This window comes from Nelusetta ayraudi, unplaced genomic scaffold (genome assembly GCF_046127955.1).
Source record: "Nelusetta ayraudi isolate G7.1 ecotype Tasmania unplaced genomic scaffold, CSIRO-AGI_Nayr_v1 ptg000050l, whole genome shotgun sequence".
NCBI classification, from domain to species: domain Eukaryota; kingdom Metazoa; phylum Chordata; class Actinopteri; order Tetraodontiformes; family Monacanthidae; genus Nelusetta; species Nelusetta ayraudi.
Window position 1 is genome coordinate 3097501 of NW_027466100.1, and position 18079 is coordinate 3115579.

General features: G+C 47.1%; 2 protein-coding genes across 2 annotated transcripts in view; both read right to left on the bottom strand.

Annotated features, from left to right (window-relative positions):
• The window catches only part of LOC142895731 (potassium voltage-gated channel subfamily B member 1-like), a 34809-nt gene extending 17629 nt beyond the window's left edge, over positions 1–17180 (bottom strand). The window contains exons 1-2 of the mRNA XM_076036975.1: positions 16687–17180; positions 15404–16075 (exon numbers count right to left, since the gene is read on the bottom strand). Coding sequence (XP_075893090.1) covers positions 15404–15958 — 555 coding nt within the window. The 5' untranslated portion in view covers positions 15959–16075; positions 16687–17180. The remainder of the gene's footprint in view (positions 1–15403; positions 16076–16686) is intronic.
• The window catches only part of eps8l3a (EPS8 signaling adaptor L3a), a 273109-nt gene that overhangs the window by 92387 nt on the left and 162643 nt on the right, over positions 1–18079 (bottom strand). The gene's annotated exons all lie outside the window — the stretch shown is intronic.

The window sequence follows — 18079 nt, forward strand, 5'->3', positions numbered from 1 at the left end:
AAAATCCTGGGAGATTTGGCGGCGCGCTTGTTGCCTTCATCTGCAGAGCCAAGGTTTCCGTGGGACGGACGACCCTGCAGGATTTCCGTTTAATGCTGATTTTTGATCTGGGGAGAGACTTGATTAAGAGGCTCTAATGAGCAGCATTCCCGTCACATTCTGTGACACGCTGGGCTGTAACCTCCCCTCCGGAGAGGAACTATTACATAAAGTCACAGAGCGCTGGGAGAGGGCTGAGAAAGAGAGAGAGAGACGGCGCCCTTTGTTGTTATTTTCCTTGTCTATATTTTTGTGCGAGATCCACCAGCACGCGCTCCACGCTAGTTAACACATTCCGGGTTGAGGCCTTGGGGGCGGGGTGGAGGTGGGATGCCTTCCATCCACCATCACGTCTGACTGACTGGACAATAGATGCAGCATGAAGTCGTCAGTGCTTTTTCATAGTTCCTCTGCTGCTGGGTCTGCTGAATCGTCCAGTACACCTCAAACAGCACAACACAATAGAGCCATCTCCAGCAGAGAGTAGGGAGGCTCTCTATAATGTAGAGAGACTCTACTGCACACACATATACAGGAGTGGAAAGTTAAGGAGAAGAAAGTTAATGGTTCAGTACTGCACCGTTTTCTATTTTACAGTGAAGCTGCATCTTTACCATCATCAGTGGCTGCGCATGCTAGCAAAGGCTTGATCCGCCAAGGTAACACATTTATAAATTCATCCATCCACCATAAAGGGAAATACAGACTGGGATGCCCCCCACCCCCTCCAAAAATCCTCACCAAGTCTTGCGTTAGTGTCTTCAGGGAGCTACTGCAACCACTAATGCAGGGACCACAAACCTCTTAGAACCTGAGAGCTACTTCAATGGTCCGGAGTCACATGAAGGGCAACCGGTTGGCTCCACTCTCCTGAGATAACTTCAACTAACTTTCTCACTCACATATTATTACTAATGATACTGACCTAGGTGAAGACACTGATCACATTGAAGAGTTTGCAATAAATATCAACAATGACTTGACACGGATGGGTGAAAATGAATTTTAGGCACAGACCAACAAGTTGTGTTATTTTTCGAACAGGCCTGTGGGCTACTCATGTGGTCCTTGGGGAGTGGGGGGGTGGGGGGGCTACCCACCCTGCACTAATGTAACAACAGGGGAGTCAGGTTTCCCATCTACATCCCCCAAGATCTCAAACTCTGGAAACTTTCTTCACACTGCTTGGTTCACACAAGACTTATTATCATCCCTCCCTGGCAGGGGTTCGAGCACCCTGCCAGACAGCTATCACAACAAATTCCACCCGTTCCTTGCACTTAAACGCCTCAGCAATAGTTACAGAAGAGCCTTCCGAGAGCAAAATCCAGAGCCCTTTCAAAAATCGATAACAACGCTGCCCGCTGCTCGTTCCAGCGTCTGCGCCTCTGAGTTGTGTCCGCCATCGTTGAGCTCGCCGTTCCCATAAGTAATCCAACTACAGATTATGCCTATAAAAGAAATCTAATTACTTCTACTTTAACAACTTTGTTTAAATAAGTAATCAATTACTAATTGCTAATTACTAAATTGCTAATTAGTTAAAAAAGATAAAGTAACAGTGGAGAACGTCTTGTTTCCTGCACGTAACGCACAACGAACCACAATATTCTTTGATTTAGACGCGATGAACTCAAAATAATGTTGGTATTTCCAGCTACAAACGTTGCCATGCTTGTTTTGGTGCGTCGTCGCATATCAATGACGTTGCATGCACGGCTGCATCATCAGTTTGCGACATCGTCATTTTTTCGGTTGTTTTTCTACATTTCAGATATTTTGTGAATAATAGGACATTTTTAGCTTGCAAAATGTTTCAGAACAGTAATGGAATCGTTACCTGATAAAGTAATTATGATATAATTACCGGTTTTGCCACTGTAATTACCATTACATTACTCTGTTACTAAAAAAGTAGTTTAATTACAGTAGTGGATTACTTAGTAATAGATTACTCGCCAACACTGCCTATTTCGCAGCCTGCCTTAACTTCCCCGTGGCCTATATTTTGCACCCGGAGGAGGCAGTAGGGTGTCTGTCTGTCTAGCAGAGGACGGAAGATGGGAAAGGAGAAGGTGTTGAGTGGGCCGATGCCCCGGCAGCAGCCTGGGGGGGCCGGCCGGGAACTCCTGGGACCGCCGCCCGCCCGTCTGCCCGCCTGGAGATTAACTGGGATAGCGATTGAAACTCGCAGGCAACCAGTCCGCCCACGCAGCACCGCCGGGCTGCACTGGCTGCACGCCGCCCAACCTACTGGGAGCCCGGATTGAAATTGTGATAAACCCGTGGGAATCTTCCAGGATCACTTTAATGATCTCGTCAGTCACAGGTGGGCTGGGGGCGGGGGAGGGGTTGAGGTGCTGCTCCACCAGGGGACTTCCTGCATGTGGTGTCCTGCCAAACGTGTAATCAAGCACCATTAAGAAAAACCTTGCGAGCCTTGAGCAGCTCGTCAGAGGCCCCCACCCCCGCCGACCGGAGCGCTGCTCCTGGATGCAATTAGAACCAATAACCCCCCCCCCCCACCACCCCCCACGCCCTCCCACCCTACCGCCTCTTCAGTCAGCGCTCCGCAGGGCTCCCACATAATTACAATCAATACGGGCAACGCGGGCTCGGCGCGAGGATACGACGAGGGCGAAGCTCCCCGGCGTCTCCGTGCACTGACACCGACCGACCCCGTGCGTATTTCCAAAGGCCAGCAGCTCCTTCTCATTAAGACCTGCTCACCGCACGCCGCAGCAGCCCGAGGAAGAAGCTCCCAAATTAACAGCAATATATGTGCACGTTTGTCCCGATGTCCGTCTTGCACGCGGATACCTGGCAACCCGCGTGACAGTTCGGCGACAAAATAAAAGAGGCGCATTAATTAGTTCTACAGTGGGACAGAAAAAAGGTAAAACCCAATGAGTGATGTCAACTCAAGTCAGTTGATGAAACCAATTGCCTTGAACCATTTTAGTTTAGCATTTAGCATTTAGCAATTCTGAAATTTAGTATGAATAACTCCAGTCATTAAAAAAAAGTCCTTAAATTAACCTTCCATCGACCAACCCTCCAAACACCTCTTCCACTAGCGCCCCCCTGTGAGAGAATAATAAATAAAAAAAGTCCTGTTCTCACTTTTAATTGGAAGCAAAATCAACAGCATTTTGTCAACAGCACTGTGTTTTGACCTAGAAAGGCTTTCCATTTTCACTCCATGTCTTTCCCTGGTTCCCCTGTGCCACCTCACGATGCCAGTTCAAAGTAAACATGGTGCAGGGAATACAGCTGAGTGCGCAGAAACACCCCAGGGCACGTATCATTAGTTGAAGTGGGAAATTTCTTCATTCACAAGCATCTTTGTGTGCAATTCTTGACGCTAGTTTTTGTGAAGTTTGGACTTGCAGAGGGGCTACAGACTCCATCATCATCATGACTTTATACTATATCTTTAAAGTTAAGTTTACTTACATCTCTATCACATTGTGTTGATTTAGTTTCAGCCTAAAATGGAACAGAAAAAGCAAGTTCAAACAGGTTGAATATGTCAATGTTGGAATACCAAGGGTGAGCGATAAAATAGCAGCCAGGAGAATGAGACGAGCAGGACACTGCCGCAGCTGCCAGCCAGCAAACTGGTTCTGTGGGAACCAACACATGGGCACCGGTGACGAGGAGGACAAACGCCAACATATGTGGATGTACTCAAGAAAGACGCAGGAGCACAAAGCAAAGACAAGCTGGCCAGATGTGTGGAAAACTGGGATGAGCGGAAGCTACGGTGGAGGGCTCGAGGACGACCTGAGAGATATGTCAAGTTTTACAAATTGAACCAGTTGGGAGTTAAAGTGAAGTCCTTCTTTTCTGTCAGCCAAAGTTTCAGTTTGCAGCTTCCAAAATGTGCTTTGCTATTTGAGCCGCTCTCCTCTTGCCGGGGCAAACTCACTTGTTCATCCTTAAAATCTGAAATGGCGAGAGAGGAAAAGGATTTCAGCAGATCACTGTGGAGAGACTTTTCCCACTGAAAGAGGTGGCGGGCGCAGTGGGGAGGACTGACACATGCATCATCTGACCACCGGGCAGCGCCGCAGAGACCGCATCACACCAATTACCCTTTTTCTCACTCGCTTCCCGTCTCTGTCTGAATGAGAGAACACTCTTTCTATCCATCCGCCGCCCCCCTGACGCTTTTGGAAGGGCGAGCGCGGCGGTCTGCTGCCGGGAAATGAGACGTCTGCCGCCTGTGTTTGATGTAGTCCAGCGCATTAAAAGGACGCAGCGTGTCCCGGGCAATAAACGACAGCGCGGCCGCGTCTATTTAAAGATGTATGTGGACGTTCGTCAGGGGAGCTCTAAAGACAGCCTATTTGAAAACACCCTGAAGATTCAATGAGAAAATGTGGAAGCTGGAACGCCTGTTAGTGTGTGTGTGTGTGTGTGTGTGTGTGTGTGTGTGTGTGTGTGTGTGAGACGGCATATTTATTTATAGAAGCCCCTTGAGAGAGGAGTGCCATTACCGTGCTGAGCTTAAAAATCTGCTGGGGCTGCGCTGGATGTCAGTGTGAGGTGGCTCCATCGCTCCGTGCAGACGGAGCATCGTTAGCCTTCGGTTTATCATTAACAGCCGCAGCTTGGTGCTGCCCCTCCGCATTCACTTTGAGTCTCAAACAACAGTGTCTGCCCGTCTGTGTGTGAGTGAAAAGGCGGTTGAGTTACAGTTTCCTCTTCCAGTTCGCTCAGTGACAATCTCTCAGTTTTTCGGATGGCACCCACAGCGGAAGAGTTTGGGCCTAATTTATGATTTTCATATTGGTAAAAGCTTTATATACTGCCCGTAAATAAGTGTATACTCACAGTACAATAGAAGTCATAAGAACCCATAGGACAGTTCTAATTTAGATATAAGAATATACATGGATCAAGGGTCTTGCACCGCCATATTTCTAAGGAAGCCCTGACAGTGCGCTTCGTACTTGGGGTGTCTGCTCATGTGCTCAAATAAACCAACGAAGAAGAAGAAGGTGGACGAGGTATCCAAGTTTGCATGTGCAGCCCACTGTAGTTTGCTGGCGAGCTCGAGAGAAGGTCAAGGTGAGCGAAAGAGCGCCGCAATCTAAAATCTGACCACCAGATGGCAGAATTTGACACGCTGTACCTTTAAACCCACGATTTTTGAGACACCGACGCTCACGGCCGTTATTGATCCTCTTTTGTTTGCATTTGTTATTCGGTCTCATAGAGATAAAGGGGAGTGGGTGGGCCCATTGATTCGGACACTGCGTTCAATTCCCACGGCTGATTTTTTTTTTTTTTTTTTTTTTTTTAGTGAAACCAGAGCGGCGGGAGAGCCTGCGGCATCTGCTTTCCCATTCAGCTGCTGCACTTCGGGGGCCCACACAGGTGAGCAGAGCTTCACAAAGCAAAGGGGAAGCTCTGATTTCCCCGCGCTGGATCGGTCGATCGGGGAAAAGTGGCCACCAACTCACTCCCCACTCGAGCAAAAAGACAATTAGATTATCAAAATTTTTTTTTAAAAAAAGGCCAAATGCTAACAATGCTAAGGCTAAACTCCCGCTGCATGACCAGCCCAGATGGTGGGATTTGAACAAAGCGGCGACTGTTTGCTCTCCGTGTCTTCCTCTGTTTGCCGGAGCCTCTCTCCTCTTCCATCCTCCTCCGTTGCCCATTGTCCTCGGCCGCTTGCGTCAGTGAGACGGGAAGAATTGAATTTAAAGACAAAAACATAAAAGAAAAAAATCTGCTTGGCTTGCATGGGCGTAGCGCAGCGTTCCAACGGTATCTATCAAAGTGACACGAGGCGATCTGGTGATGTGCGGCCGAAAACGCGAAGCTTTTCTTTCCTTTTTTTTTTTTTTTCAGATTCAGATTTGGAATAGCTCATTTGTCCCAGAGGGCAATTAGCTTTACAGCCAGACCTGTCCATAACGTCGTCATTCATTCACAGTTATTGTGCATGTAACAGTCTTATTTTTGTCATCATTCGGCCCCTCTGAGCGGCCACACACGTGCCCTCCCCCCACTGTGTAACCCTGTAACCCTGCAGTTACTCGCAGGTGTTGAGTTCAGTCTCACATTGGTTTAATTACTCTTCCTTCGTCTGGCGGACTGCTCAAACTTGCGCTAGAGTTTCCTCCCCGCCCTCCGAGCCCGTGCTGGACAACAGTCTGACAGAAGAAATAATAAATTAGCCGGAGAGGCTGCCGTATTTCCTGTCGTTCGCCCCACAAAGCGAAGGATCTCATCCGACAGCGAGCTAATGGGCCGAGGAAGGAGCGGCGGCTCATTTGAATGTTGGCGCCGCACGACCGTTTGTCACGTGACCAGCGATGTCGAACGCCGGGAGATTACAGAAGTGGCTGTGCATCATTTATTCGGTGCGTTTTAAACGGCTCCCGCGGTGTCTTTGCGCCGACGTATTTTCGTTTCTAGGAATGAAAATATTTCACCCAAACGAGATCAGCGAAAACAATCTGCTTTCAGACTGTTTAAGCCAGATGGAAGGTTTCCTCAGGTTGGGAGCACATCTGTTCAGGAAATCCCACCAGCCCGACCTGATTACAGGTTATATAAGCACAAAATCCCCCCCCCCCCCCCCCCCCTCTCCCTCGGCGAGACTCGGCTACGTTTGAAAACTTGATTGAGTTTTCTCCTTCAGCCGTCCGAGACGAGCCAAGGAGAGATCGGAGTCGAATCAGTTGCATCGCGCTGAGGCCAAACAGGAGAACAAAAAAAAACGACGACATCTCGGAACTTTGCCGTGTTGCCTGACGGATCAATGAGCCGGGTGAGGTGAGGTGAGGTGAGGTGTGCATGACGAGGGCAGCCGCTTAAAAATGCATGAGTGTCGCCGATGAGCTGATGAGTTGTAGCGTTGCAGCACAGCGAGTTGTCATCAAGTCGATGGAGGGACGATGAAATGTTTTAGAGAACACACACCTGCTGTCAAGTGGTGGTACAAGTCAGTCATGCTTGCAGGGGTGGGAAGTAACAAAGGACGAGGAAGTAGATTTTTCAAGGCATCTGTACTTTACTCAAGTATCTCTTCTTCTGACGACTTTTTACTTTGACTCTCTACACTTGTACACAAATATCTGTACTTCTTTCTCCTTACATTGGAACAACACGCTTGTTACTTTTGTATTTAAAATATACAAATTCTGTAAAAAGTGATTTACTTAATTATATTATAGTTGTTGTTGCTTGAAATGCAGCTATTTGAACGATGCTGTTCTGTAGTTCAATATAAAAGCGACCACGTATTTGAGTATATTTTAGAGTACTTTGGCTTTGGAGTCAACAACAATGATTATTGTGATAAAAAGTGTGAACATCCATCAATAGCTATTAACGGTATTGAGAGTATCAAAGGTAAATTTAAACTGGTCAATTACTTCAATCCAGATAATTCTGTCAGAACTTCAACAAACATACAAACAATCATTTCATTTTTTACAAAGTAAGTTTCAGAACCTGTACTTTCTTCATTTTACTTAAGTAAAGAAGTTGAATCAGTTACTTTTACTTCAGTTTGCTTTTACATAAGTATTCGTACTTTTACTTAAGTACAGGATGTGAATACCTTCCACACCTGTGTGATGCTTGACCCTCATTCGCAGGTGGCTGCAAAATGACCTTTTTGGTCAGCAGACGGAATTAGCCGCTAAAACTTCTGGAAAATTCCGATGACGGCTACATGTGACCACAAGGCCCCGGGCCTCCATCAGAGCTTCGCCTTGACTGACGTCTTCCCTCTGATGGGCGCAACGTCTGAATTATGAATGAAGGTCTGTGGAAACGAAGCCGGCGTCCCGTTGCGATTGACTTCTCACCTCTGTAAATGTCAGCGTCAGCGGTGAGCGGCCCCGCAGACCTAGTTTGAGCAGGGGGTATGGTTGGGGATGGGGATGGGGATGGAGGTGGTTCCACCAGATTTGGCGTCACACTCCAAACAAAGGGTGGATTTTGTGGGCCTGTCAAACAGAGATAGCAGGCAGCGCGCCTGTCGGTTTGTGTGCGCGCACGTGTTGCCCCAACTGGCTTGCGCGATAAGCTAACGTAGCGTGCTAGAGCAACTCTCACCCCGGTGACTGCACTGCTGCCGAGCACCACATGCACTCCCCACTGCAACTAGTTTATTTTGATCTGAACTGATTGGGTGTGAGTCACTTAGCTGTGAGTTTGGGAAATCTCCACAGCCTGGACTTATATCTAGCACCTTTATGCTTTTTTCCCCCCGATCAAAGTGTGACTTTCACATTTTATTTCTGTCATTCACGATTCATCACTCACATCCAACTTGAGAAGTTTTTTTTTGGCAAAAGAAACCAGAGTGATCGCCATGCCATACAAATTAGGAAGGATAAACCGCCAGAGATCCGAAAAAAGCTGCCTGCCACCCACGGTTGTTTGATTTTCATTGGTTTTCATCTCCAAAACAGTGCAGTAACTGTAATTTCCTTATACTGGTTTATAGGGCACAAGGTGGACACTGTCTTTTTAGCATGTTTTATTGAAGCTGTGCATTTGTATGAAATAAACTGTTGCAGTATGTCTGGAAGCACTCAAGTCAGACTCAAATGTCTCAACTCAATAAAGTTTTTTTTTTTAAATATGCTGTATTAGCAAGAAAGAAGACAGACTGTAGCTGTAAGCAGCTGGCTTGTTCACGTTTTAAATGCACCAAAATAGAAGCCAATACTTCAGAAACCCATCCTAACCCCTAACTTCAAAATTAATAAGTGCTCTTTTTGCTCTTTGCAAATCACGGCTAAACAATTTCATAATAAGATGCATGTGGAAAAAACAACAACATCCGGCTAAAATTCACTTCCTGTCCACTCGTCACAGCTGGAGAGATCTTCTCTATTGATTCTCAGCCGCTCTGTTGGGATGTGCTGCCTCTTTAAAGAATTTCGATTTCAATCAATCAGCATCAAAGGCTTGTCTTCGATCAATGATGCTAATGTCTCTGTCGGTTTGGCCCTCTGCGGGGGCTCTCTGCGGCCTTTGTGGTGTAACTCCATGAGAACAACCCTTGTGTGCAAAAGCAAAAATTGGGATTAAAGGCGAAATCAGTCAGTTTATAGGCAGTCCGCGCGGATTAAAGCTACAAACCTTTCGTTTTCTCAAACGTGCCTCCCGAATGCTAATGTGGAATCAATCTGCGGGTGCGCGGGGAGCTAGCGCTGGGTCTCAGGGCAGACTGTAAAAAAACTAGAGGAGGGGTTTACTGTGGGAGTCACGGAATGTGAGGGCAGCTGAGCTGCTCTCTCAGCGACTTTATTTGTTCAAAACAAATAAATTCGCAGAGTTCATTCTATTTATAATCACTGTTCAAACAATAATGAGCTCCTTACGCGCCGGCTCCTTCGCTTGGACTTGAATAATGAGGGGACGGAGCCCAAACGAGGGGAAGAGATAACGAGAGAGGGAGAGCTCCATGAGCAAAACATCTTCTTTGTTATCTTCTATCATCTTTAATATGTCCACGTCTCTTTGAAGACCCCGGCATCTTAGACCTGCGCGCAGTCAATTTGCCTTGATGTCAGTCTGACTTCAGAGAGCCGCTTTCTGTCGCTAAGCTACAATAATGCTTGGACGAACTCTGTTCAAGTCTTGCATGCGGCCACTGCCATCCACCCAAGTTCTGGAAACAACCGACTATCACTACATAATTAATATCGTTGCACGAACGTTACATAAGATGACCTTTTCAGACAGTGTCATGGTTTCCCTCAGCGCTGATGTTTCCAAACCTAAAAAGCTGAATTTGACCCTGTTCTCTCCCAGCTGCACCACCCTCACGTTCACACACGTCAATAATACAGCGAACAAATATGAAAAAAAAAAAAAAAAAATCACGCTGATGCTCTGGACCCTTGAACGCAACATTCCAGGAACGCTCCTCTTGTCTCGCTCGTGCGCACGCAAGCGCCGTGACGCAACGTCGGAGACGGCGACACAAAGAGACAGAGGAAACTCTCAGCTGCGGCACTTGGAGACACTTCTGAAAATAACAACAGAGAGCATAAAATCACAGTGACTGCGCTGCTGCTCCTGCTGCTGCTTCCACAGTCCCACTGGGCCCCCTGTCACACAGTGCTGAGGTTAGCGCAAGTGACTGCGCACTGTGTTGGACTAGCAGCATGTCGCCGTCTGTGGGAGTGCCTCTTTCATAGCTGGAGGGGGTGGAGGAATGTGGCGGTACAGTGCGTTGCCAGTTGCCTTCACCTCGGTTGCCGGCTGAGGTGAAGGTTCAGCAGGTGGCCGGACTCCACGGCCTGAAGAGCCTCATGAACTCCACAAGCAGCAAAGCAAAGGCGTGGTGAGTGAGTGAGTGAGTGAGTGAGTGAGTGAGTGAGTGAGTGAGTGAGTGAAGTCAATCGAGCACATCTAATGCGCATCCGGAAAAAAATAAACGAAAGAAAAGTGCAGTTCAGTGCCTCCAGTCATGGCTGCCTTGGCTGTGGGAGGGAAGTTTCCGTGCAATTAGGCCAAAGAGTCGGTGCCCAGGCGAGGGAAGTGTGTGTGTGTGTGTGTGTGTGTGTGTGTGTGTGTGTGTGTGTGTGTGTGTGTGTGTGCTCGGCATTGCACGGCCCGAGAGAGGCGGAAGTGGCGAGCGTACAGCGGAGATGCTACAGATGCCCGTAGAGCCCAGTTTATGTTGGGGTCTGATGTGAACATCACATCATTGTCAGCAGAGGTGGGAAGTCACAAAGTATAAATACTGTGTTACTGTAGTACTTTTTGTTGTTGTTGAGTATTTCTGTTTCTGACAACTTTTTACTTTTACTCCCTACATTTGAGCAGGAATATCTGTACTCTGTATTCCTGACATTGGAAAAACACGGTTGTTACTTTAATAACGAGCATGTCTTCTTTTAAAAGTAATTCACTTTATTATTGTAGATCCTCTTGCTTGAAGTGGAGCTATTTGATGCTGTTATGTTCTTCAATGTAAAACTGGGTCATATTTTAGAGGGCAATTATTTCAGTGCCTTGGCTTACCAACAAATGTATTGTTTCATTAACTGCAAAAAAGTGATTTTGACTTTATACTTCGGTAAATGTGTGTAAAGGGGTAGAATCGGTACTTTTACTTTTAACAGAGTATTTTTTACTTAAGTACAAGTATCCATACTTGTACTTAAGTACTGAATGTGAATACTGTTGCCACCTCTGCTCATTAGAGCACCAGCTCACCGTCACATCAAGGCAGCTCTGATCTGCTCTTAGCTTCTATTGAAATGTTTTTGTTCAAGCTTCTTGTGTGTGGAGACCCACAGTAAGTCTGCCCTCTTAGTCTGTGCTCCGTTGGTATCTCATCTTGGTTGCATTAGCTGTCTATGTCGTGACCAGTTCAAGTCCAGGCCCACGTTCATGTCTTTACGTCTGTCTCAGTTTTTGTTTCAATTATCAGTTTGAGTCTCCCGTTTTTCCTTTGCTCATTTCCTACCCGTGAGGTCACTTTCTGTTTTGTTTTTGTTGACGAAAACAAATAGCTTTCTATTCCCCAGTCTGGATTTGGGTCCTGGCTGAGATACCAGCCACTGGGAATGATTAGATGACATTGAAAATTGTGTTCAGGCTTCCTTTAAACCTCCAAAGCAGGACAGAAGAGTGTAATAAAAGCGCACCTCTGTCTGGGTGCTGCATGCTCGCAGGGACGGCGTTCATCTCCCCGGCGTTTCAAGTGAAAAGAGCAAACGGGAGCGCGTGGCACACGCTGAACACGTTTGAAAACAAGTTTTCCTTGCAGCCTGAACGCAGATGCGGTGGAGTTTTTCCACTTTAGAACAATGACAGTTTGTTAATTGTGTGAACTGAGATCCCGGTGAGGCCAAACTCCGTGGGGACAAGTGAGGAGCGGGGACGTGCTGAGACACGCTGGATTAACGAACGCACCTCTATCACACACACAAGCTGCGTCCAATCCTGACTTCTCTTCTTCTTCTTCTTCTTCTTCTTCTTCTTCTTCTTCTTCTTCTTCTTCTTCTTCCCACTCGGCTGCGCTTCAAATGGAGGACATGGTTGTCCGGCTCGCACAGCTCTCTGTGGTCTCAACGCCTCAATGCCACGGGGAAGAAAGATGGACCACCAACCAGCGCCGCGTCCTTCGCCGCCGCTTTGACATGAAAAATGGACTTGTCGGCGCGAATAATATTTAGGCTAAGGTTGCCATTTCAAAAAGGGTCCAGTGGTTGGGAGGGATGACAGCTGAAAATATCGATTTTCTGGATCGCACCTTCCTCCTCTCGCGGGCGGCGAGTCAGGCGTTATTAATGTGCAATTAAAATTTCATCAGCAATGAAAAATAAATGAGGCGGAGTATGTGTTTGGGAAGGAGCCATTTCACGGACGCAACTCCTCAATTAAGTCTCTAAAACAAGACTGTGCTCGTTGGCTGCCAGTTAATTTCAATTCAACTTTTCCTGCCCCCCAATGCTATTCACTGTCTCACACACACACACACACACACACACAAAACCATGAGGAGAGGACTTCATTTATCAAGCAGTGCTGTTTTTCTCCAAGCTGTCTTTCCTCGTGAACTTTCCAGGACCTCCACCTGTGAAGGTAAATTTACTCTTGCATGCTAATACGACCACGGAATTGTGTAAATGCTGCTCTTATCGCCATGTCTGGCTGCGTGGAGAAATTAAAGATGAAGACCCTGATGCACTCTGGAGCAGAAACTTGCGAAAATATGCAGTAAATAGAGGAGATGGTGTGTCGGGGATCCTGAAGAGACTTCAGGGAGAAGGACTTCCTGAGGTTTCAGCAGCAGAAATGCCACCAAATGTAATGTAAACAGATCAAATGCGTCTTAATACAGTATTGGAAATAAATTACGGATATTCACATATGTCACTGATGATGTTTTTGTAAATAAACAGATTCTGAAATCCTAATTAATGACGGATGCATCTTTGAACATCAACTTCTTGCTAGTAGTTAATGAGAATCTCCATGAAGCAAGAATAACTGGCAGCACTTCCAGGTGCAAACGCTCAAACCTAAGCATTCATGCCAGTTAAACGCACATCTGCCGATCGCTGTTTTAAACAAGGCCGCCTTTCTAATTTTAGACTCTGCCGCGTTCATCTGACACGTTGATAATTGACGTAAGGAGCAGCAGCAGCAGCAGCAGCAGCAGCCAGTGTGACTACAGCTCTGGTTAATGGTGCCAGAAATCCAAGGAGAGAGCCGAGAGGCGCCGAGGGTCTTAAAATGAGCATGTAGCGTGATTGAATAATTAAGAAACATAATTACAGTGCTCACTAATTCAAGGTCAGAGAGGGAGCAGGTCCTTTCAGTGGATGAGATGAATAAATAATGCAGGAAGCGCTGATGGAAGAAGTGTCTGAGAAATGATGGGACCAATGTGTCTTTTCGTTCTTTCTTTGTGGCGACACAATGTGGTTTTTGGGCACATTTGCGCACACAAACTCGAAGTGTTCCTCGATCTCTCAAATCTGGAAGTGGGCAGTAAAACGCTTTGGGAAGGGAAGAAACAAACAATGACGTGTCTCTTTCTGTGTCCACTCACTTCAATTCAATTGCGATGGCTTTTTTTTTGTAGATGGATTGTTAGTTTAAGGTCAATTGGGTATTATTTGGAGATTTTGAAAAAAAACAAACAAAAAAACAGTAACATCCAGTGGTTATGTTTTAGATTGCAGCATATTTTACTCTCTCTCCCCCTCCTGATCTTGCCAGTGAGCTACGGTGGCCTGTGCGTCCAAACCTGGATACCTGGTCCACCTTCTTCTTTGTTGGTTTATTTGAAGACGCAAACGTTCACCCTAATTACGAAACGCGCTGTCAGGCAGCTGGATTGTCCACACAGGGCTTCCTTAGAAATATGGCGGTGCAAGATGGCAGCTAACTGGGAGCAAGATCTATGTATATTCTTATATATATAAGACCCTTTCTACTTTTAGTGTACTGCAATTATAAACTTTTATTCATGTACTTATGGGCTGTATATGCAGCTTTTACCAATATAAAAAGCGTAAATCAAGACAAATATTACACACTCGACCTCTAACATTTTGAATCAAATATGGATCCGTTCATGTTTTTCCTCCACGCTGTTTACACGACTTTATCCATCGATTCAGCACAGCGACTTGTTCCTGCAGTGCGAGCTTTCACTCCGCTAATGGGCCACATTATTGAAGGCAGCCGTGGAGATGAGGCGCGGGTGGCTAATAAAGCCCGAGCCGGGAGGTTTAGGGCTGGACTGGCTGACTGTTGAGTGGAGGATGAGCAAACAACTTGGACATTTATGATAAACTCTCTGTGTACTTGCGCCGTCCGAAGTTCAACTGAACTCCAACGTGTGGCATTTCTTTCATAATCCCATCCTATTGTCAGCGGGAAACAAAAGGCACCCAGTGATATGAGCTTGCAAACAGCACCGGCTGCAAGTCTGACCAAAACCAATAAAGGGAGACAAAGACGGGTGTCGCGAGCGAGCTGAAAGGGATGTAATTAAATGCCCTCAGGGAAAACTGCAAACACCCCCCACTTCTCAGGACAGTCAGACTCTTTGCTTTAACAGATAGCTTCAATTCAATGTGCTGCGAGCGAGTGGGACTTTACAGACAGCTTTGACACACGGCATCATCCCCTCTGCCTCTCATCCCCTCTGTCGCCTGGGCCGCAGCTGCCAAAAAGTGACAGATTAAAAGCACTTCTCCTCTCGTTTAAACACAATCGACAGCAGATCAAGCCAGAGTTCTGCTCGCCTCGGGGTGTCAAACTCTCCCACATTTCAGCATTTTCTATATTTACTTACACTTAATGTCTCACAGGACCCATATCTGAGAAATCTTCCCGTAAAGATCAAATATTTGCACCTATTTTCAGATGCTTATTTCTCCATCCTGGACTACGGCTTATTGAGCCACCAGTGTATGGCTTCCTGCAAAAAACACTGGCTTCTTGTTGTACTTTCCAGATGCTTGGAATGGGACAAAAATAAGAGGGCGAGAGGCTTTATTGTCTTTTTCTGAATCACAATGAGCCGACTTTCACTGAACACATTTTGTCTGGAAAGTGAACCAGAAAAGGAGGAAAATGACAAAATCTTCTTATTTCTCGTGAGTTCACTGAGAGAACATGTTGTTGTTGTTAGAAAACGCGGATCAAGTTATAGTGCATAATGAGGACCGTTAGCTTGCTGCTGGTAGAACCAGCGCTGTAAATGGAAGAAAACTATGTAGGTTTTGTGATTGCAACTTGTCCTCTTTAACCCACTAATGTAATAATAATAATAATAATAATAATAATAATGATAATAATAATAATAATAACGATGATGATGCTGAAAAATGCCACATTGAGATTCTACCTTAGCAGCAAACGACGAACTCGGCTTCTCCAGGAGGTCCCACAGCTTCCTCCTCTTCTCGGAGCAGCATGTGGTGGTGAACTCTTGCCCATCCCTCTCCCTCATGTTGTCCGCCTCCCGTTTGAGCTCCTCGTTCATCTGCTCCTTCTTCTGGTGGTACCTGGCCTGGCAGCAGGACTCCAGGTAGATCTCGTCAATGCCCCAGAAGTCCAGCTCTTGGCTGAAGGACAGCGCGCACATCTCCTCCATCATGTGCAACTTGCCGGTGCGGTAGAAATTGAGGATGGAGGTGAAGGCTCCCGGGTGCCTGTCGAAGAAGTACTCGTTGTTGTCGAGGCTGTAGTCGTCGCATATCTCCATGATGGAGTCGTGGGTGTTGCAGTCCTTCAGCTTGCCCAGCCGCGTGCGGGGCAGCCTGTCCAGCGTCCTCCACAGGACTTCGTGGAGGAGGCCCCCGACGTTGAGCCTCACCCGGCGGGTGTGGGTCTTGCTGCGAATGATGTCCATGGTGTCCGGGAGCTGCGAGAAGCCCGAGCGAGAGCCCGCATTTATCATGGTGGTCGCTTAAGTCACTCGGCCACTTGTGAAGACTGGGAGATGCCGCCTGTCGGGTTCACAAGACGTGGTCCTGCAGACCACCGCATCGGGGTCCTTCCTGGCCTCTTCTTGTTGCTGTGAAATAAGATAAAAACGTGTGTTTAGGTCTTCCAGGAGCAGCCGGTGCCAGTGTCCTACTGGAGCAATGTCAGCTGGTTTATCCACTCATCAGGGATATTTTAATCAGCTTTGAGAGGCACAGCTCCTGTTCTTGCTGACAAGGGTGGCAGCGGCCAGTTATTAAGAGCGGACTGGACGAGTGGGCGCTGTCCAGTGCTGAGAGCTGCCGCTGTCCGCGGTGCTGAACCGTCCCGCCGCGCCTCGGACGGCGAGGCAGTGTGACGAACAATAATAAACATCGACCCGGGCAACGACGGCCAACTTCTATTTTAAAAGCCCATGATGCAAAGCGTCCCCTCGTGCTCAAGTCTTCCTTAAAAAAAACAAAACTCAAAGTATATTCTATCACCTCATACCGTGTTTTTTTTGTGCGTCACGCTGTGTTTTTATTCTCATATGAATATGAGCTGGCCGCTGGTCGGCATCGCATTGATGAAAATCTACGTACAACGGCGGGATAGACGCGCATCTAACGGGACCGCAGCCTCCTTTTAAACGATACAAGCCCACTGGAAAGGGGAGACAGCGGGGAAAGGGTCACAAAAGAGGGGGAGAAAAGTACGTACACTCTCTCCGTATATCCAGATTCAGCTTGAGGACGGAAAAAATCAGCAGCATTGCGAGGCAGGACGCGTCAAAACTTAAGTTCGTCCACTTCTCCCGAGCTCCGCCGGCAGCTGATGGACGCATCTTGAGGAAGTGCACGGAGGGATCATCAGCGCATCTCCTCTCAGCCCCCTGTGGAAGAAAGAGTCAACAAGTGGAAATTGCTGCCAGCCTCGGTTCCTGCTCTTGCCTTGCTTCTCTCTCGTTCTTTCTTTCTTTCTTTCTTTCTTTCTTTTTTTTCCCGCGGTCAGTGAGTGCGAGCTGGTCGGCGCCCGTGAATTAAACGCGGTCCCTGCAAGAGCCGATTCCGCTCCGGCTCCTCCAGCGGCTGCAGCCTGTTGTGGAAGGTTTTAACCCTTTCTCCTCACCCGGCGAGGGATGGAGGCGCTGGTGGAAAATTCACCGTGCACGGTTGCGTTTAAGCGAATTTATATAACTGTAAAACAACAGACGCCCTTTTTCATGAAATCTATATTCTCCTGATATGATCTTTATTTTGCATTATCAAAAAAACGACAACCCCCCCCCAAAAAGCTGCCTTTTTCAACGTTCTGCTTGCAGAGCCACAAAAACCCGCTGGGTTGCAGTTTTCTGCTGAAATGATGCTTTGTTGGATCTTTCATATGTTTGGAGGGGTTGGGTGGTGGTGATGGTGTGTGTGGTGGGGGGTGTCAAGGCAGCAAGAGGCGGGGGGATGAGCACGTGGCTGGATGTGTTGTCACTAATTTGCAAGTAACTTGAGCTGTCCGCCTCCCTTTCTGACTTCATACATGGCTATTTTCCAGAACGCTGTTTTGGTTTGTTTTTAGCATTTCAATTCTGAAAAAAGTGAAGCTTGGAAACATTTTTTTTTGTTTGGGGGGGGCGAGGGTGGGGGGGGGGGGGGCGGTCGGGGGCACTTTTGCTCATTTCTTTGGTTTTTACAGACCGTGCAGAGAGACATTATCGTTAGAAGTGAATTTGTGTGCAATTTGAGACACATGAGGCCAATTTGTAACATTTGGGATTAGTCTGCAAGAGCTGAGCAAATCACACGCTGGATGACTGGACTGGTTAGATAACACTGTCAGAAGTTATACATTAACTCCGGCGATCTGAGCAAACATACTGTGGCCTCACTTTAGATGAGTCTTTTTGAAAGCATGTGGACGGCCAGAGTGGACATAGAGATGCGTTCTCTGCTACACACATCCTATATACAGTCTGGGCCAGCTGGCAGGTGATCGTTTGCTTTCGGAGCGGCGTATGAATCTAAACTTTCCACTTAGCTTCACTCTGCAAATAGCAGGCGTGTGTCAGAGGGACAGATGTGAGGTCTGCACTGTTTACAGTACAGACAGTCTCTCCTCCATG